Consider the following 22,748-nt stretch of genomic DNA (forward strand, 5'->3'; position numbering starts at 1 on the left):
AGGACTAGTCCCAAGGAGAAGCCAGTGGTGCTGACACAGGTTTGAGGGGAAGTGTCAGGTTCTGGTCAGGTCTGAGAACGACTTGACTCTCTTGGGCTTGGAGCGGGCTCAGGTTAGGTTTCAAAATTAGCCCTGAGCAGACCTCTACTCTAGTGACACTTTCCCCCTATTCGTCTTTGTCACCATTAACAATATACCATGTGCATTGCTTAAATACCATCCTTCTGCTTTACAATGATGATTTGAACTCTAAGGAACCACAGGAATTTCACCGCAAGTTAGCATCAACCAGTCAATATCAAACAAGTTACCCCTGGATACAGGGGTCAATCTGAAGTTCTCTGGCAGGTGTGACACAGGAGATCAGACTAGATGATCTAATGGTACCTTCTAGTCTTAAAAATCTCTGACACTAGCCCGGGGGAAGGGGTGGGCTTGAAAGCTCAAGCCACGTCTCCACAGCTCTTTTTAGCTTCCTAACATAAGCCTGTCTAGCTGGGCTGGGAGGCTCTCTCAACAGGTCTTTTGCTCAGTAATCTTTTACTACTTTGACAAACTACACGGCGGCTTGCTGTGTTTTTCCTTTCTTGTGATTGAGCAAGAGAAAAATCATAATTAACGATGCATGTGAGGTGAGCACTGGCCCCTCATTCTACTATACTCTTAGTGAGATTTGCATATGAAGGACTCCAGAGATAAATAGGTCATTAAAAAACTCCAGGTAAACCGTTTAGGAAAAGAAACATTTTATTGAAAAAAAAATTACATTTCACGTATACACCATGAAAATAATTATTTGTGTTTAATCTTCATAAGAAGAGGTTAAGACTTTCACAAAAACATACACTCTGTATTACAGCATTACTCTATTTGATAACAGATTCTGGTGGCCTCTGCCCTGTTCATTTACAATGGACAGCAGTACAGCAGGATTAAATGTGCTTCAAACTAAAGTCCTACACATTGGCCTCTTCCAGATGCTACCACCTTTCGTTAAGAAGAAAAAAAAAATCACCAATTGGGTCAATATTTAAGGTTCATTTTATATATTTTAAGTAAGGCCAAACTTCAGTCCTCCTTTTCTTAGTTAATTCAGAAATCAACAGCCTGGAGAAAACACCAATGGAAGATAATTCCAAACTCCTTTTTCTCCAGCAATTGAATAAGTGAAAAGCACAGTAAAATGGCATTTAGGAAACAATGTTTCTTCATTTTCCAAAGTGAAAGTGACATAAAAAGGCTACATTTAAAATGGCGCCAACAGCAAATTGTAAGGTCACGATTCAATGGCATTAGAATATCCAGAACTTAAACCCTTCTATCACATCATCTCTCTCCTAAAATGACAAACCACACTATAGTTTTCCAATATATTAATAAGTCAGGAGAAAATATTGTTCAATCAGTATTGAACATTTCTTGTATAAATATCAATTCTGATGGAGCCACTTGGCACTTATGGACAAAGGCTTTAATCTAACAAAGTGCTTAAGCACACGCTTAACTTTAATCACATGAGTAGTATCACTGAAGTCAATGGAACTACTCACATGCTTAAAGTTAGGCTCATGCTTAAGGGCTCTGCTAGACTATCATGTATATACATTCACAAGTGCTCTTCTACAATTGATCATTTATTAATAGGTTCTTCAGACAAAGTAGTACTAGGCTGACAGCTGACAATGACAACTAGTATTATACTGCCTGAAACTATATCTTCTGGAACTCCCTTCCTCATAGGGATACTAGTATTATTTTGGTTCAGGAAGTTTTTTTTTAAAATCTGTAAATAAAGAAAAAAATACATATTAATGCCACTTAAGACTGGGAGACTTAAAAAAAGTAACCCATTAGATGCTGAAGAGTGCAGCACAATTCAAATCCAGTGTTTTCTATAGTGAACAGCAGGGTTTATTGGGTGCCTTAATTTTTTCTTGTGCAAAAACTATGAGTTCAGTGTGGCAGGTTTGCTGCAAGTATTACAATAATTTGTTCTACAGAAACAGTCTAATTTTTAAACAATTCTTGTCAGATCTGGATTACACTGACAATGCGCAACTACTGTGAAAGCAGGCACTGTGAAAGCTACTTCACACTACTTTGCCTACATAACTGTAGTTGTAAAAGGCAACCCCTATCCAGTTCTAGTGGATCTTCCGATGACAACGACAATCACTGAACTACAAATTGTGCAACTGTGTAGTGGTTTTGCAGTGGGAGAGAGGTACTCGGTTGAAACAATCAAACTGAATTCACTTGAGAGAACTGAGATTTCAATATTGGTTAGTGATTAAACACCAATGTTCTTCATGAAATAAGTGGGGCCTACCACACCAGCTGGCAATTCTGTATCAAGCATATCTATTCTTTCAAAATGACATAGCGTTTGGGTGTGGAAGAAGAGATGATGTTAATTGTATCTTAGAGTGTTCTATTAGCCTCATACATACTATTGTAAAAGTTAAGGAATATAATTTAATACATTACATCTTGCAAATGCATTCTTAACCTTTAATGCATGTGGATAGCCCCATTGACATCAATAGGACCTACTTGTGCATATTAAAATATAAGCATGCACATGACTATTTGCAGGATCAAGGCCTAAACGTTTTTGTTGCTCTTAGAACTGGGCAAAATCCTGCCCCTAATTGTGTTATTGATTTCACTTTAGAAATATACAAAAAGAGGTGCAAATGATTGCCGTATGCAAGCACCTTCCATTTATTTCCCCTATGTGAATCTAAGGGCTCATGAAAACTATGTCACTGTTAGAAGTCTCATATGGTTAGAAAGGCAGCAAGTGACCCATGAGGGCCCCAATACAGCAAAGCACATAAGCATGTGCTTTAATATCAAATGCATGATTTGCTGAATCAGGCCCTGGGGGCTGTATTTGAAAATAAAACCAAACAAACTTGGCTCTCCCTGCCTTAGGGTTCCAAGCTTCCAAGAACTGGTGCATTTCCTCCTGAAAGGCAGTGCAGATAGAGAAGTAAGTGCATTTTGATACTGCCATCCTTCAGGGGCTCTATTCTCTCCTCAAGACTCATCACACATAAATTGTGCCCACAGATCCCAATGGGAGTCGGGCATGTGCACAGTAAAGCACAGAATAAAGCATACCCTCCTCTGTCCCATGTCACATGATTAGATGCTCCATCAGGTTTTTCAGTTCTTTGCTATCTCTACAAAGCAGAAGTAGCACTTTCTCAGGCCTGGATATGAAAAAACTCCCAAGAGAAAACAGCTGATAAGTTCTTCCCCAGCTACTGGAAAAAGTGAGGTATTTATAAGTGTTTTTAGGAGACTGGACCATTTCTTTAGAAAAATAAGAGAAGGGAAAGAAGACATTATTGTTTACTGTTGTCAAATAATTTCTCCAATCTGTATGTATATATGGCTGGGATATGGATACAGCATCCAACATTGGACTTCAACCCTGTTTATCTATGCAGGCAGCCCCTCGCCCCTGCATGGAGGCCCTGTAAAATAAATGTAAAAAAACCGAAACCAGTTTCTTGATACTTAGAAGTGATTTGCTTTTGTCCTATTCTCCCAGCCCTAAAAATTAAACATAGAAAAAGTACATCAAGGTAAGAAATAATTGGTCTGACCGTCAAAGGTGCTGGAAACCCACAACTCCAACTGAATGGGATTTATTGGTAACTCAGCTCTTCTGAAAGTCAGGCCATGTATTAAAAAAAAATGTTCGTAACACTTCAAATTACTACAACTTGCTGGCCAAAAAAATCCTCCACTTTTCTCCATCCATACTGTTTGTCTATTTTTGCACTCCACTCTGCATGGGCAGCTAAACAAAGCCAGCCAGCTTCACAGTCAGTTTTAGTTCAGTCATGTTAACTTTGATTCTCTTGACTCATCTCAACACCTCCGAGACATGTTTAAATCAAAATCCATGCGTTTCTAACTTACCCCAGCTTTATTTATTAGTACTGTTAATGCAACTCAAAGCTGAAATTTGGGACTACTGATGTTTAAAAAAAAATCAATGCACAAATTACAGTGGGCTGGGCAGCAATATTTGGCCCTTTATCTACTGTACTACTGCACCCCTCCACAATTAAGCATATAAGCCTTTCTGTAGAAAGAACAAAATGCACGAGAGCCAACCAGAATAGACACAAACACTATCAAAGCCGACATTTTCACCAGAAATTAAAACCATTACCATTACATAGCACTCTGTTTGTCTGGCATAAAATTCATTTACTTATTTTATATGCCTCAAGGACCATCTTTAAGAGATGTAAACATATAACAGGGTCATCTATTCAATACGAAACACCACACAAATGTCAAGTACATAGAAAGTTAACTTGTAAATATTTCTCTGTTTAACAATTTAGAACTAAAAAAATATTACTTCAAAGGCATATTTTATTTATTTGTAATCTGTCCAGGGCTGTTGGGGTTGTACTATCCCTACCATGTCATAGCCACCTTCTGCTCTCCTCCCTCACAATGTTACGTTCCTGGAAGAGGCAGATATGATGTGGCTAGGACTTGAAGCCACAGTGCTGTCTATAAAAATATAATTCGTAAGACTTTCTGCTCCCATTCTGAAGGCCTGCACAGCCAGCCCCCAAATTCTGCATTTTCCCCCCACTGCAACTAAAACTTTAACACATATACACAGTACATATGCTACATTCTTCTAGACACAGATTTTTCTAAATAGCAATGCAACAACAAAGGCAATATGTACGTTATACAGGTAATTTCAGTGATAACATATGGCACAGCCTTCAAATATTGTTGGTATTTTCTTCAGTGTGCTACCTTATTCTCTACAAATTCAGGGGTTTTTTTTGCCTCAAGACCTGTGGTTGCTCCCAGAGGCACCAATTGAGCAATATGTATCCTTATTCAGGAAAGTACTTCAGACACATGCTTAACTGTACATATATGTTTACATCCCATTTACTTAAAGACTCACTAAAGTTAAGCATGTAAGTGTTTTCCTGAATCAAGGCCAGAGTGAGCTTGTAGCTGGAGCAACAAGTGCCAATTCATAGGATCTTTTTTTTGGTATCACTATCGAGGCCTGGGATTGGTTTCCTGGTTAACTGTATGGAAGTTGTGGGGCTGCTATACAGCATATATGTTCTTCTCTTCTGGCTAGTTTCCTTTTGACTTAATTTAAATGATGAGCAACTAGCTTGGGATCTCATTCTGAAGAAAACATACGTTAAAAACAACAGATTCCCTATAAGATCTGTCTTCAAGGCTCTTCTTTGGAAAAATAAGTACTCATTTTCATGTTTCTGATAAGCATCGGGGCATCCTGTTTACCTTAAATCTTCTAATATAAATGTGCATAAACTCACCAATTGACCCAAATATTTAAAAGTAAGAGATTTCTAGTTTCAAAGCTTAACAACTATTGCAGACTTGAAATTTTAAGTTGCTGTGCACAGCAAATAATTTATTTCAGAATGCTATGGAACAGAAAACTGTCCTCGAATAAAGGGACTCATTTGTCAATAGTTAACACCAAGAGGAGAGCAGAAAAATGTATTTTCAAAAGCCATTTTTCTTTTGAAAATATTCTACTCTAAATATTTAATTAATAAATCTGTTCCATTGACTTAAATAGGCGTTGAAAGGTACTCCAGCAATGAAAAGCTGCAATCTGATTTAAGAGAAATGATTTGTTTAGTGTTGAAGCTTCAGTCAAGAAACATTTTGGTTTTTAAGTAGCTGGACTATGTGTTAGTTTTATACCAGTGTCTAACTCAACTTTTTAAAGGGGTATAGGGGAGCCATTGTTTCATTTAATTGGGGGGCACCATTTCATTTGGCTAAGTGACCAAATCAGCCTCTCTGACTGGCACCGGCATTTTTCAGAAGTGACTTCTTTAATAGAGGAACTCCCATGTTTCTCACTAAACTGGATGTCTGCCTTCTTCCACTCACAGAACGGCCCGAATGTGTAAATTATGCCATATGGATACAGGCCAGGGGACCTGACCTGGCACTGCACTCCCTTCCATTTCACTGCTCAAGAAGCAGACCAAGGAATGAACTGTGGTTCTTGTTCTGGAGCCCCTAATCCCCGATGAGGGCAAAATACTCTCTCACCCTAAGCTTTCAGTAGCACGTATATGGGAATAGAGATGCAGAATGCCAGAGTCACTTTTCAATTGGAACATGGAGGTTTCCCACAGGCAGTTATGGAGCTAAACTTCCTCTATAAATCAGTCTAGCAACCTCGAATCACTAACGCCATCTCCTCTCCATTAGTGAGCTTTAACCCGTAACCTTCCAGCAAGTTCCTGCTGCTATGAAAGTTATTCAAAGAAATGCGCAGAAGACAGGCCTCGTATTCCTGCCCCCTCCCCCAATACTGTGGTTTTATATTGGGACAATTTAGGTGCCCAAACGTGGGCTTTCCCCTTATCCACCCAAGCTTTAGATCAGAAACTAATCAAATCCACTTACTCAGGAACACTGCCGAACTGTTCTTGTTTTGTTTAATTCTGAAATGGTCAACGTATTCAAAAATAGGAGCTAACAATTTTTATGCACAATATATTAACGTAGACATTTTTATTACAATCTTTCTTGCCACATATTGTCAAATAAAATAGACTAACACAATCACTGTAACAGTATCAGACAACGAATTAACATCAACCAATCCAGATACGTATAGGAGACTCTTAACAAGGCAGTATTTTTAGCTAGAAACCTTGGTCCTCCGATTCTTTTGTACAGTATGTTGATTATAGATTTCTTGCGTTTTAAATAGAAATCAGCAAATGAACATCTACATTACCAATTTTAATGCAGATTTTTAAAACGTGTATGTATGCCAAGCATGACTAAACTTCCACAACACTTTTTAAAAAAAAACTTTAAAATGTCGTTATGCATGTATCTTCCAAGGAAGTCAGCAGAAGTTTTATGCATAAAAAGGTTGAGTTCCGGTCCAGAATAGACTAGATAATTAATTTTTAAGAGAGTTTTGGTCCATTCTGCATAAGGCTCCACAAATAAGTGAAACTATAATAATCAAAATGGCTGCACACAAAGAAGTTCATTACAGAAAATGGGTTCAAACACAATTTAATTAGCTCAAGTAACACCAGCCTTCCATTTTGTTGACAGATGAAAATTACTGAACAGAATGATTGAATCTACTGCTCTCTGCCAAGTTGCTTGTACCTCTGCAGTCATTAGAGACATTCATTTTAGTTTGACAGCTTTTCTTTGGATAAGGATCTGCAAGTGGATAAGACTTGACCCCTGTGATAGACTCATTTCCTTTAAATGGATAATGGGCAACTGTGCTAAAGGCCAGAGTGGATATTGAGCTGTTTCCTAGCTGCTCTGGAAGTACGTATAATTTCTGTATCAGTGGAACCTTCATGGATGTTACATCCAAGAGAAAAGAAGGGGGAATAAAAGAATGATTGGATATGATTGTGTTGAGTTTGTGCAGTGTGGCACATACAGTTTGTTCTAAAAACACTAGGAAAAAGTGCTGCATAACATTTCACTGGTAAAAATGCCTGCAAGTTATATGAATTGCTTTAACATTTAAAAATACCTTTGTCCATATGTTGTGACTACAATGTACAATGTTACAAGGTAACTACAATGTGCACTTACAGTCAGTTTCTCAATGCTTCTTCAATTATTAGACATTGAGCCTGCTTCTGCAGCTGATGCATGGCCTGATCTAATTAAAGTCCGGGAAAGAATATCATTGACTTCAATGGGAGTTCATTCAGATATCATACGAGCATCTCCCATTGACTTCAACAGAAGATGGTAGAATGCAGTGGCTGCAAATTGTGGCCAGTTCATAACTGAACTTCTCCAAGTTCAATTCTGCATTTTCATGTCTTTATTTTCCCTCTGCTTTCCTGTGGGTATTGTGTCAGTTCATCACAGATATTAAACTAGAAGGGCATTACTGGAGGGGACGGGGGACAAGGAGGGTCCGCCTTCCTCTGAAGCATCAGGCACAGGCCACTCCTGAGGTTTGAATATCTGATTTAGACCACAGGTCCAAGCTGCTATGGCAAGTCATAGGCGCCTCTTATTAGCTTGCCTCTGTTCTGCTTCATAGGAAAATTCATTTTGGCTAAGTTTTACAGATAAAAATTCTGTATTGAATTATTGTCATTTAACTTATTAACCCCTTTCATGGAATCTATTATTCCATTTTCCATATTAGCCCCTCCCTTTTTCTAGAAGCACAAACCAATGTATTTGCTCCTAAACACCAAAAGAGACTCCTTTTGTACCATCTTATCGCAAGCTTGCCATAACTATACTCTCTTGATGGCAAGAAGCTTGGATCTGTATTGTTACTGCTGCTTTTCAAAAAAGAAGAGGATTATGAACCTCTCTCTTTGACCCCCTGACATGACGAACAGGAATTTCTCACTAAGCTATGGAAAAGTTGAAAATGCTGTAGGGTCTAGTCCTATAAGTTTAACACTGTGAGGCTATTTAAAGAATCATTGTGTGAAGAGATGGAGCAACAGTCTGTTGATCATAGCTTCCCAAGTCTATGGGAATGACTGCAAATGTCAACATGAAATGTTATGAGTTTAAAAAAGTGAAATAAAAAAGGTTTATGCTTATAGTTATCCCTGGGGTGGGCTACATGGCCACTAAGTGATTAGCACGTGGTAGTGGTAAAAATGTATTTGTGTTGAAAAATAAGTAGAAAGCCCTTGGAGTTGTATTACTGAAATATAATTTTTATTTAAAAGCTACGATCTCTAATTTGAAAGTTGATTACATTTCCCATGCAGCTTCCACAGCAAACATTGTATGATGAAGAGGGCAGTTTTTATGTAATAAAGATGAGTTTTTAAACATATGGGAATTAGCCATTATCTAGAAGGAAAACAGCTTTAAACTATTTAAAAATACAGTGCTGAGGACTTTGAATGCTGGACAACAGACATAAACTCATGCGCTGAAGGAGACTGCTATGCTTTATTCATATTACCAGAATTATTATTGCTAGGAAGTTATTTCATGGTGGAGGTTATTGTAAATTGTGGCAATACAGTCAAGTTTACTAAGTAATTTCCAGGTTCTTTTGTGTGTTTCTTGTGTCAGAAGAGCAAATTTTTAACTTTTAATTGCTGAGTGCATTGGAGATGATAAAGTATTAGCCACTTAGAGCAAAAACTGAGGGTTCTTCTCTTAAACTTACTGCAAAATGCATTAGCATCTTGCGTGTTATTTGCTTCAGAGATGCTGAAAGAGAGAGATTTAAGAAGTCTATTAAAATTGGAAAACTTCCACTCTATTAAAAAGAAAAACATTAAATCTGTTTGGCCTAAAATTAGTGATACCTGTGTAAATTCTCTCCCTGAGGCCTGCTAGTAGAAACAAAATCGGGGCTCCAATGGCAGAAAGTCCACTTGGATGTTGGATGAACAAAGACTGCAGTGGCACAATCTACCTACAACCCAAGCACTGCTGAGGGACCTAGATCTAGCCAGTTGACACAGCTTAGTAACTGGGCAGGGCTGGCCAGGAAGAAGTTTCTGGGAAGGCACCCAGGAAACACACAGATCAAGTGCTTTTTCTGGGCAGCCTCAGGCAGAGGATGGGACTTAAACTGCCCTCCTTTTAGCATCTCCCTCGGTGCACAACTGCTCCCTGCTACTGCAAGAGGGTGCAATTTGTATCTGTGTCCCCTAGGATGAACAAATCAAGCTCACAGACTGTGTTTTCAGGTTTGGGCACATACATTACACTAGGACTCATTCTCAGAGGTGCAGAGAACTTGCAATGCCTGTTGAAGTCAAGAGGAGTTGCAGGTGGTCAACAGCTCTCAGGAATATCCTCACTGCCTAATCAGCACCCAGAATATAGAAATTGTCAAGAAACCCATTCTGAGAGCACTTCAGGGAACAGAATTTTGGTACAAAAAAGTTAACCAATAAAAATTCCCCAGCTGCCTCCATGGAAGGAGGGAAAAAACTAGATCAGGAGGAACTTTATACTGAAGTGCTTCGGTACTATGGATGATAATAAGCAGTCGTATAGATCCTTAGATACATTCCAACATCCTGCAACACACATTAAAAAAAATGGCTATTTGTTTTGGAGAGCAAGCATAAAATAATTCAGTAAAATTCAGATCATGAAACTGTCTGAAGAATGGCATTATGAACAAACTAATCTCTCTACTTATGTCTGCAGGCAAGTGTAGGCAACTGTTCACTATTTAGTGCTTTACTGATGACCCTGTTGTACAGTGCTCATTTTTGTTAAGTAGGTGCACCCTCTGAGGTTTCAAAATTGAACCATCCATAAAGGGTAAAATGCCCTCAACAAATAATGAATGCTGTCAGTATCCCAATGACTTGCTATCCGTTAGAATACTAACAGGGTTACTTTTACAAAAGGTAGCCACATCGTCTTCCTTTCTTAAAGAAGCTTTGTCTTGAAGTCTTAATAAAAAAGGAATTAAATCTGGTCCCAGAGGTAGAATTACAAATTTCTACTTGGTGCTACTGACTGGCTAATTAGATTAGTAACATTGGTCTTTTCTGGAGTGGAACATGGGGACAAAGTGATGTGGATACTTGTGGTCACTGGAAATAAAGGGATTAGCGCCTATAGAAATTGGAATCACATATTCATTCATAGGCCAGAAACAGGAAAAGTTATTAGCAACATGAAGTTATACTTCAAGACCTCTGCAGAGCACCTAATGCTAAATATCTCCAAACTGCTCCCCATACACAGCCTGAAGTTGTGTGCAATTTCAACCCTACTGAGTTTCATAGAAGTCAAGATAGTGAATACCACAATAAGCTGCCAAATGCCTTCAGCTAAGGGAGTAGGTAGCTAGTGAAATTGGCACTAGATGCTTTGCTACAACATATACGCCAGTCAGTCAGTCATTCCACTAGCAAATTCATACCCAAAGCCTTTGGCGAGGCAGGAACCTGTGTATTCTCTTGCCTATGGTACACAGACTGAGTGAATTTGACAACCATTTTGATACCTGCGAGTAAGTTTTACTACTCACTTTTTTTCCCCCTTAAACCAAGCAAGGCCAGCACATATGTTTGATCGTGGATATCTGCCTATGCAGGGCACTATTTCATGGAAGTCAGGTTTCTGTCACAGATCTAAGGCAAACATTACAATTTACAGGAAAGAAAAAGAGGACATCAATACATTGTGCGTTATTGGGAGACATACAGCCTTTATAACTCAGTAGCTTTTATTATTATCTCCGGGTTTTCTATGTCCTTTTTGCTTTGGACCATTCTCAATTCCAGCTGGGCTGGGCTAGGTTTGTTTCCTTTTCCAGCGTGTGCTAAAAGAAGATATTGAAGTGTCAATAATAAACAAACAAACACACACACACACACACACACACACACGAATGAATAACGTTTCTGTCCTGTCCCCATCATCACTTTTTTCTCTTCTCATCCACTGTGCTACCACTGCCCATGGCCTCCACCTGAGGGTATACAGCACATTGTTGTTTCCCCCTCCCCCCATCTCAGGTACTTCTGCAGCTCCACCATTATTTAGAGACTGATCCTAAGAAGTTCTGAGGGCCCTCAACTCCGCTTTGGATCTTACTGCGACTTGAGGGAGCTCAGCAACTTGTATTCTAGGTGACAGGGACCAGGCTGTGTGGCAGTATAGTAAAACAAGATTACTTATGGGCTTCCAGCTGGTGTTTTTAATTCCCCTTCCCAAGAGAAGACAGTTTGAAGAATAATTTATTCAACTAGCATAAGACAGAAATTCACCACTCATTAATATTTGAGGAATCCATCCCAGTCCTAACATACACAGAAAAGGGTAACTGAGGCAGCTGGTGCATCCAAAAATGGAAAGGTGAGACTCCCTTGTCCATTACACTCAGCATTTTCCTCAAATTCTCCCACTCTTGCTCTAATAGTAATGCAGTCCCACCACAGGTGCAGCACTACTATCTACTGGCCAGCGCATTTTTACCACTGTCATCTAGAATAGGGTTAGAGGACACAGCAGTAAAAACATCGGTGCTAGAATTCCCTAAATTCTGTTTTGTGGATGTTGTCTAATAATAGGCCACATTTAGTGCTGAAAACAACTTTCCAGAATGTTTATTCCAATGAGGATGTGAACAGAGTAAATTCAGGAACAGGGTGTAAAATGATTACCCTTTGCACACTTGATGGTCCTTTGCAGAACATGCTGCATAGCTGATACAGTCTTTTCACATGCCACCTGCAATTAAAAATACATATATGTTTAGGCTTACCAACATTCCAATCATAAGAACATAAGAATGGCCATACTGGGTCAGACCAAAGGTCCATCCAGCCCAGTATCCTGTCTACCGACAGTGACCAATGCCAGGTGCCCCAGAGGGAGTGAACCTAACAGGTAATGATCAAGTGATCTCTCTCCTGCCATCCATCTCCACCCTCTGACAAACAGAGGCTAGGGACACCATTCCTTACCCATCCTGGCTAATAGCCATTAATGGACTGAACCTCCATGAATGTATCTAGTTCTCTTTTAAACCCTGTTATAGTCCTAGCCTTCACAACCTCCTCAGGTAAGGAGTTCCACATGTTGACTGTGCACTGTGTGAAGAACTTCCTTTTATTTGTTTTAAACCTGCTGCCCATTCATTTCATTTGGTGGCCCCTAGTTCTTATATTATGTGAACAAGTAAATAACTTTTCCTTATTCACTTTCTCCATGCCACTCATGATTTTATATATCTCTATCATATCCCCCCCTAGTCTCCTCTTTTCCAAGCTGAAAAGTACTAGTCTCTTTAATCTCTCCTCATATGGGACCCGTTCCAAACCCCTAATCATTTTAGTTGCCCTTCTCTGAACCTTTTCTAATGCCAGTATATCTTTTTTGAGATGAGAGACCATATCTGTATGCAGTATTCAAGATGTGGGCATACCATGGATTTATATATGGGCAATAAGATATTCTCCATCTTATTTTCTATCCCTTTTTTAATGATTCCTAACATCCTGTTTGCTTTTTTGACTGCCTCTGCACACTGCGTGGACGTCTTCAGAGAACTATCCACAATGACTCCAAGATCTCTTTCCTGATCAGTGGTAGCTAAATTAGCCCTCATCATATTGTATGTATAGTTGGGGTTATTTTTTCCAATGTCCATTAATTTACATTTATCCACATTAAATTTCATTTGCCATTTTGTTGCCCAATCACTTAGTTTTGTGAGATCTTTTTGAAGTTCTTCACAGTCTGCTTTGGTCTTAACTATCTTGAGCAGTTTAGTATCATCTGCAAACTTTGCCACCTCACTGTTTACCCCTTTCTCCAGATCATTTATGAATAAGTTGAATAGGATTGGTCCTAGGACTGACCCTTGGGGAACACCACTAGTTATCCCTCTCCATTCTGAAAATTTACCATTTATTCCTACACTTTGTTCCCTGTCTTTTAACCAGTTTTCAATCCATGAAAGGATCTTCCCTCTTATCCCATGACAACTTAATTTACGTAAGAGCCTTTGGTGAGGGACTTTGTCAAAGGCTTTCTGGAAATCTAAGTACACTATGTCCACTGGATCCCCCTTGTCCACATGTTTGTTGACCCCTTCAAAGAACTCTAATAGATTATTAAGACACGATTTCCCTTTACAGAAACGATGTTGACTTTTGCCCAACAATTTATGTTCTTCTATGCGTCTGACAATTTTATTCTTTACTATTGTTTCAACTAATTTGCCCGGTACTGACGTTAGACTTACCGGTCTGTAATTGCCGGGATCACCTCTAGAGCACTTTTTAAATATTGGCATTACCTTAGCTATCTTCCAGTCATTGGGTACAGAAGCCGATTTAAAGGACACGTTACAAACCTTAGTTAATAGTTCCGCAATTTCACATTTGAGTTCTTTCAGAACTCTTGGGTGAATGCCATCTGGTCCCGGTGACTTGTTACTGTTAAGTTTATCAATTAATTCCAAAACCTCCTCTAGTGACACTTCAGTCTGTGACAGTTCCTCAGATTTGTCACCTACAAAAGCTGGCTCAGGTTTGGGAATCTCCCTAACATACTCAGCCGTGAAGACTGAAGCAAAGAATTCATTTAGTTTCTCCGTAATGACTTTATCGTCTTTAAGTGCTCCTTTTGTATCTCGATCGTTCAGGGGCCCCACTGGTTGTTTAGCAGGCTTCCTGCTTCTGATGTACTTAAAAAACATGTTGTTATTACCTTTGGAGTTTTGGGCTAGCCGTTCTTCAAACTCCTTTTTGGCTTTTCTTATTACATTCTTGCACTTAATTTGGCAGTGTTTATGCTCCTTTTTATTTACCTCACTAGGATTTGACTTCCACTTTTTAAAAGATGCCTTTTTATCTCTCACTGCTTCTTTTACATGGTTGGTAAGCCACGGTGGCTCTTTTTTAGTTCTTTTACTGTGTTTTTTAATTTGGGGTATACATTTAAGTTAGGCCTCTATTATGGTGTCTTTGAAAAGTGTCCATGCAGTTTGCAGGGATTTCAATCTAGGCACTGTACCTTTTAATTTCTGTTTAACTAACCTCCTCATTTTTGAATAGTTCCCCTTTCTGAAATTAAATGCCACAGTGTTGGGCTGTTAAGGTGTTCTTCCCACCACAGGAATGTTAAATGTTACTATATTATGGTCACTATTTCCAAGCGGTCCTGTTATAGTTACCTCTTGGACCAGATCCTGCGCTCCACTCAGGACTATATCGAGAATTGCCTCTCCCCTTGTGGGTTCCTGTACCAGCTACTCCAAGAAGCAGTCATTTAAAGTATCGAGAAATTTTGTCTCTGCATTTCATCCTGAGGTGACATGAACCCAGTCAATATGGGAATAATTGAAATCCCCCACTATTATTGAGTTCTTTATTTTGATAGCCTCTCTAATCTCCCTTAGCATTTCATAGTCACTATCACTGTCCTGGTCAGATGGTCGATAATAGATCCTTACTGTTATATTCTTATTAGAGCATGGAATTACTATCCATAGAGATTCTATGGAACATGTGGATTCAGTTAAGATTTTTACTTCATTTGATTCTACATTTTCTTTCACATATAGTTTCTTCCCCCCCCACCCCCAATCACCCAAGTTAGTCACAGTGCTTTGGACCATAATGTTCAGAGGCCAACCTGATTGATCCGAAGGTTAACAAGAATCAATGAGTTGTTTTTTCTCAACTCTATGAGGCACATACAAGTTGGCAGCTGTATTTAATGCACAGTGTAAAAAGCTGTAGAATTTCTCAATAACTAGAAGCAAAAGGATCCAAATTATGGACACAGTCTCCAAAATTAATAAGTAAGAAAGAATCAGCGTGCAGGACCCTTATTCTGATAACAAGTGCCAGTACTGTAAAAATCAGTTATGAACCAAGGATAAAAAACAAATATGTTTAATTTATAGAGTGTCTTTGATTTGGTAGAATCCCCAAATACTTTTACAGACTGTGTAGAGAAAGAAACCTCATCAGCTATCACTGAAATGCAATCACCCAAGCAACACTACTCAAAAATTAGTGGGTTTTTGGGGGGAGGGAGGAGGGAACTATATCTATAGGGGACATTTTTAAGTATGTATAATGTTAAGTGTCCCAGAGATGAAATCTGGTCAGTGGAATAGCTCACACTCTTGCAAGAAGTGTTATTCTATATTCCGAATATTGTCTATCCTGCATTCTGTATCTATATTCTGGGGACTAACAATAATAAAATGAAAGAAGTCATTTATTAAAGCAGTTTCCTGCCAGAAAAAAAACCCTCTCTCACACCTTAAGATTATTTGGATGTTTGTGCGTCCAGGCCAAGAGCATCGCAGCAAACAAGTCTCCAGTTCCAACGAAATCAGCATCCACTTTAGGAGACTCCATTCGAATTCTCTGGGTCACCTTGGTGCCATCCGCTCTAGCTGAAAGGCAGACATACAGTTAAGAAATAGAACCTCTCCCTGCAATTAATACAATACTTACTAAAATGTAAAAGGCAATTATTCCTGTAGTGCTTGACACTTTAAGTCAGCAGTTCCTTTGGAGGATCTTTAAAAATTTGAAACTATATACCAGCTCTTTCAAACTATTTTTCTCCAAACTTTTCCCATTTGGGAGCCACACCTGCAGCGTGAGTGCTACACATAATTTGGAAGAGACAGCTAACACCATCATCTTCCATACCGGAGTGCAAGCCACGGCATGCACAGGTCCCCAGCATGTATTTCTCCATCTTGACCTATTGGCAGCTGGTTCGGTAAGGATGGTGAATCTGGAAGCTGCTTAAACCAAGATGGAACACTTAGTATCTCTAGGTTGCACCTCGGTTTTAAATGTAAGGGCAGCCACAGGCCACAATGGAGAACAGAGCAGTCTGTACCTGACCCATGATTACAACAACATGAACGAAAAAGCAGCTTATGGTCCATTTAGTAGACTAGAATTTTTAGGTGGTGCCAAGAAACACCAATTGGTTCTAGAACAGGTTTGTATTTCTTAAGTAATAATCCAACTTGTTTCTTTTGGCAGCCCAGCAAGCAATCTCTACATTTACATCTCATAGGTAAAGAAGAAAGTGGGATTATTCACCATCCTGCTCGACAGCACTCCTTTAATATGAGAGCATTCAACGACAATTTACCAAGCACAGACAGTGCTTGGTGCTATCAGAAGGCGGGAGAGACGTGGGGAGAAAAAAGGCTTAGGAAAGAAAGAAACAAATTGTTCCTGTCCAGGTTGTTTACAATCTATTTTGTCAAGAGGACAGTGCGATTTTTCTTCTTCACTGACAAGCATCTTAAGTTTCCATCTTCCCACCCCACCACCACTGCAGGTGTCTGAATCCATATGATTGAGCTGTTCCCATGTACTCCAGGCTGTTTTCATGGAGTGATTTATTTTTAAATCAACAGAAACAAATGAAGCAAGCTGTTCGATAAAACAAGACCATGACTTACTTTTCCTTTGGCTCCCTAGTGCAATTAGGAAGTCACTTCCTAGAGAACCCTGTAGGTCTGAGCTTGTGATCACCACTGTCTCTGGTCCCATAGCATGAAGCATATCCATTACCTTCCCATGCACAAAACAACAAGAACTAGTTATTACGTGTTACTGATAATGGAGTTGTGTTCAGTGACTGCTGCCATTTAATAATGCTGAAGAACAGTTTTGTTGAATACTTAAAAACTTCATTGCAATCCTCATAAAGATTAAATAGTTTCCCCTCAAACAACTAATTTAAAATATTAGGATTAGATTTAGAGATCTATAACATTAATGCACTTATTACAATATATGGGTTCAACTGTACAGGCCTCCAAAGAGGAGAGCGAAACCATAAGTAATAAGAAACTTCTAATAATGTGGCTCCCCCAACCCCCCCCCCACACACAAAAAGTTCCATGATTTAAGATCTTATTAGACGGGGGAGAGTGAATCCACACATACATGTGTGAGAGCGCTAGTGTCTTGTAATAGTTAATAAGATTCTGATACCTCAGTTGCTAGAGAAGTTGGCACACTGAACTATAATGACAGAATGGCTTATATAGCCAGCATCATAAGAGAGTGAAAAATAATAAATTTAATAAGGCTCAAATAAAGGGAATTTATCTGAGCTTCTCATGTAAAAGTTTCTCAATCTCCTTCTCATTTTGGAACCTAGGTACCGTATGTTTCAAAGGCATGTGTGTATCTGCAGATTATGTGTGTGTGTCTAACATTTTAGGTATATTCCCCCCTCTAAGCATTTCTCACCAGAAATCAAAATCCCTATTTGTGACTCTACAATTGGCTGGTGTGGAAGTGATTTTGATTACACAAAGAATGGATGACTTCAGTACTGGATTTAGCATAAAAAGCAGGTACAAAAAATAAATTCCCCTAGAAGAAATCCTCTCAGCCTAGCTCTGACTCATGAGCAGCTGAATAATAAGGGCTTACTTCTCCTGTTTTTATTCTGTATTGCCTTCCTTTCTTGTCTGAGCTTCAAAGTTATTTCTCAACTGTCAACTTCCTAACACACACAGAGTTGGGAAAAATCAGTAACCCCACCAACTGGTGCCGGTGCATTGAATCTATGAGGTGATGGCAAGTCCATTTTCATTCCATATTAAATGTTTTACCAGGGTTTCTAATATTCTTGTACTATCTCAATCAAAACTTAAAAAATTATGAAAAGTGAAAAAAAACCTGAAAAGCCTCTCCAACAGAGACTTGGCTGTACCCTATAAATAGATGCCCCTGCTCAGGAACCAGTCAATGGCATTACTGATGTTACCAGACCAGTACATACATACTGTGATCTCTCACTGTGCACAAGAATTCAGAGACCATGGAATAGTAATTCTGAGACCTGGTTTATAAATGGTCTTTTAAAAGGGGAAAGCAAGTGGATTGCATCTGTGGCAGACCTGTTTCTAATAGCAACCCTCTTCATAATTTTCCATGAGGCATCAGTTGTGCAACGCTTTTATTCAAGGTTATAACATGGTTGACTCCATGATTGCCTAACAATGGTTAGTACACGGTTGCTAGGTGCATGGGTGTCCTGTTTCCACTCTACTTGGACGACTCTTTATCTGACTGTTGTAGCAAAGTAATAGAATGAAGATTTTTCTGTCTTTGAAGAGTGAACAACTACCTGGCTTAGGGACAGATCTTCACTACAAAGGAAGTCTCAGCAATGCAGACCTAGCACAGTTAAATATTCAGGTTGGTGTTCTAGTGCAGAAGAGAGAATTCTGACTGTAGCATGGTCATTCCAAGGCAGGTTATCTAAGACTCTAGCATGATTTATTCACCTCTACAATAACACCAGACCATGTATAATTATGTCAGGGGATTATATAGTGCTGCAATTGCTCTTGCTATTAGAGCTGGCTAGGTAACATTAATTCTATTTTGGAAAAAGTTTCAAGGTTTCAAAAACTGTTTTCATTCTGCCCTCAAGCCTGGGGGGTGGGGGGGGAGAATCATGAGACTCCCCACCCCAAGCTTTCCAGAATAGCCAATTGCCATGTGGTTAAGGCACTCACTTAGCATATGGGAAACCCAAGTTCAAGTCCCTACTCTGCCTGATTCAAAGCAGGGTGCCCTAACCACAAGTTATTTGGGGGTCACTCTCTATTCCCTCCCCACCAACCTGAGAAAGCTTCCCAACTCAATTGTCATGAAAATAGAAACATTTATGTGAAAAGTGTGTTTTGATTAATCAGCATTTTCCAATGAAAAAAAAAATTTTTTTTTGTCAAAAAATTCCTAACCAGCTCTACTTGCTCTGCCCTTGAGGTAAAACCCTGGCCCTGCTGTTGACTTAATTCCCATTGACTTGAGTGGGGCCAGGATTCCAGCCTTGGTCTTTGCTGTACAGATACGATCATGTGGAACAGACCCTGTGTGCTGCAGGCAGCTGAGGAAAAACATGGCCAGAAGGAAAAAAAAATCCTACAAGAAATTAGTTTTCAAACGGGCAAGGTACATTTATTACTACATTGTCGCCTCCCTGGCTGAGACTTCATTGTTTTTGAGAGATTTTTATCAGTAAATAAGGGTCAGCATCCAGTAATCACATTGCTTTGTAGAGAATTCATTTGAAAAACAGTTACTCAGTAGCATATTATCATCATTCTTGTGTAGGACTGGAACGTACAAACTGAAAGCTAATGGCTTGTAAGCGTGACTAGCAGCATAACCACTCCATGCTACTCAGGGTATGTCTAGTCTAGACGCAATAAATTGACCCCTGAGCGCTCTCACGTTAACTCCTGTACTCGACCACCGCAAGAGGCGCAGACAGAGTCAACGGGGGAGCGGCAGCAGTCGACTCACCGCAGCGAAGACATCGCGGTGAGTAGATCTAAGTACGTCGACTTCAGCTACGTTATTCACGTAGCTGAAGTTGCGTAACTTAGATCGATTTCCCCCCAGTGTAGACTAGGCCTTAGGCTCTTTCATGAGAATAGCAAAGACGCTGTTACAATTAATGGTGAGTAGCATGAGGGGTATTCCCTGGATAGGGCACACTGCGGGATGCAAAACAGGAATAAAAGTAAAAATGTCTGCGATTTTTTGAGCTGCTTTCCGCTGGGGGGAAACAAAAAACAATCAGCAACTGACATTCAGATGGCTTTGCTGGAGGAAAAACTGCAAATATCACGGCTGCTGTAGGTTCACTACTATCCTGGGCGTCAGCATGACCATTGGAATACAATTTTCAGATCAACATTAAAAAAAGGTGAAAAATCAAATCAGGAGAAATATTTCCAGCGTCCTTTATTGAAGGATTCAATTGTATTCACAGAAAGGAAGCGTGTGTTAGAATAGAACTGAGGCCCTCAAGTCAACATTACATCAAATCCCTAGTTTTACACTTCAGGGGTCCAACCCTGCAGACTTCAGCATTTGTTCAGCTTGCGTAAGAACAAGAGGATTTAACCCTACAAGGACAAATCCTTACTGTAGAACGGGATGTTTGTGAAACCTGCAGCTTCTAATATTGTCCGATCATGATGCTAGCTTTCACAGGACAAGGTTCAGGTTCCTCTGTGCCTGCTATTTGGAAGTGCCTGAAGACCATAACTGCAGCCTGGCTGCTAGTCCTCTACACTACCGGGGTGAGCACCACAAGCCCCATCCTGCTGCCCAGCTCTCTGGGTAGTAAGACACCCAGCCCCTCTAAAAGTTAACGTGAAGAACCTTCCAGCCGCAGCTACCTACAGCAGAATAGTACCGAGAGCCCAACCCTTCCTGCACACAGTTTCCTCAGTGCTGTTCCCTGCTGCACTGCAGAGCTTGCTGGTAACTTTTTCCTCTCTAGCAAGCCCTGGGGTAGAGTGAAAGCTGGCTGTGCTAGCCCTGCAGTGTTTCTATCACAGTAGTCTCATGCTGGCAGCAGGGGGAGCAGCTAGCACACCACATCAGTCATTTGAATGAAGAGTATGGTTTTCATCTTAATTAGTGCATTTCTCCATGATTGGCAGTGTGATCATTTATAATATATGGTGGCTCCTTCACCCCCCACCCCATCCTTACATCTCAGTGGCATTAAGTCCACAGTGCTCTATTTAATATCATTGTTTTGGTTTTATTTACATCTTTTTAAAAGATTTTCCTTCAACATTCCAACACTAACTATAAAAAGTTTTTTGTGCATGAAGTGTGACCTGAATCACTCCAGCTTTGCAGAGAAATTACAGAGAAGGAGAGACGGGAGGCTATAGGCAAGCTTTAAGGACACAAATTATAAACTGCAAAATTGCAGGCAGACCTCCGGACACACACACCTACGTACCTCTAAAGCTTCTTTTTCTGTGTGAATCTTTCTGCCAGTGAGCAACCTAGAAATCAAGAAAGAAGATTAAAAAGCATATAAACTATGTACAATCACTGTTTGCTTTGCTCACCAGGATTAAGTCTCTGAATATATGGTAGCTTGTTTACAAGAGGGCCTGAGCAAACCATTGGCTATATTAAATAGCATGTAGTACCAGACTGTCTTTCAATGTCTTTGCATACAACAGATAGAAATTTCTTATAAATTTCTGACTAAAATTTAAAACGCTCTGTACATGAAACCAATGGGTGGTCTAAGTTACATTGCAGGGAACTGTCTGCATCACAATCACCACCACTTCACAACTCGTTTTTCCATCTCCCATGATGAACCAAAGACATGGGACTCCCTCAGTAAAAGAGGCAAGACCATGATGCATCATGGGAGATTTAAACAGATCAGGGAGCCTAGCCTAGAGAGGAGAAGGGGATCATGAGGTTGCTATGGTATTTCCAAAGCCAACTATTTCAGTCTTCAGACAGACTATTCGGGGGAAAAAACAAAACAAAAATCAAAAACTGGAAAAAAAAATTGATTTTTTTGCACCAGGAAGGTGGTGGGGGACAAAAATATTTTCCAACAAGCTCCAGAAATGACCTTTGGACACAGTAAATTAAAAGTAACTATAAAATTCAGATGTTTAAGAAAATAGGATATTTTGGGGAGTTATTTTTTAAAAAGATGAAATTCAAATAATTTTTTTTAAAACAAGCAATCTCCAATATTTACTAAGGAGCTCCATTTAAAAACAATAAAAAAAAAACAGTAACAAAACCAATAAACACAAACAAAAGCCAATTTATTGAGTATAATGGGAGGAAGGGAGGTCATTTGTTCCTGCTTTTAGCCCCAGATTTACCAAGCATTAAGAGAAATGAGTATTGTACTTACTCAGCCTCAAACTGATTAGGAGTTATTATATCTGCAACGGGTACAACTCTGTCCCTGTAGACTGGGAGAAGATCCTTTGGCACATACTGAAAAAGAAAAGGAAAATGATAATGAACTCTGCCAGAAATTACTTTGGAAGTTACAGGGGTAATTTTCCTTCATTTAAATTTGATTTCCATATATTAACATACATTCTGTAACCTAGTGGACTACTCAGTTTCCAACCTGCAGGAGTATTTAGAAGTTAGAGCAATAAATGGAGTCATAACTCCTGGCTTCTCTTCCTAGCTTTGCAACTGACTTGTTATGCGACTTTGGAAGAGTCCTTTAACCTCTCCGTGTCTCAGTTTCTCGCCTCTGTTAAATGAGGAATTGTTCTCCACCTGGCATGGTGGTTGTAAGAATAACTTCATTAATGTGGGCTGGGAGGGGCCACCAAAGATTCCTGGCTCAAAAACACTTTCCACAAAAAAAAAAAAAAAAGTTACTTACAACCATTACTATTTATCTTTGAG

General features: G+C 39.5%; 1 protein-coding gene across 1 annotated transcript; it reads right to left on the bottom strand.

Moving 5' to 3' along the window:
• Positions 1-745: 745 nt before the first annotated feature.
• LOC112119876 (pyridoxal kinase) lies at positions 746-22,319 on the bottom strand (the record flags this gene model as incomplete). Its single annotated transcript, XM_026650285.2, has 6 exons — positions 746-11,332; positions 12,177-12,243; positions 15,795-15,931; positions 16,967-17,078; positions 21,301-21,346; positions 22,234-22,319. Coding segments are annotated over 6 exons (561 nt in total), but the record flags the coding sequence as incomplete, so codon positions are not given.
• Positions 22,320-22,748: the final 429 nt, after the last annotated feature.

This window comes from Terrapene carolina, unplaced genomic scaffold (genome assembly GCF_002925995.2).
Source record: "Terrapene carolina triunguis isolate 2854851 unplaced genomic scaffold, T_m_triunguis-2.0 Scaffold24, whole genome shotgun sequence".
In the NCBI taxonomy this organism is placed as follows: domain Eukaryota; kingdom Metazoa; phylum Chordata; order Testudines; family Emydidae; genus Terrapene; species Terrapene triunguis.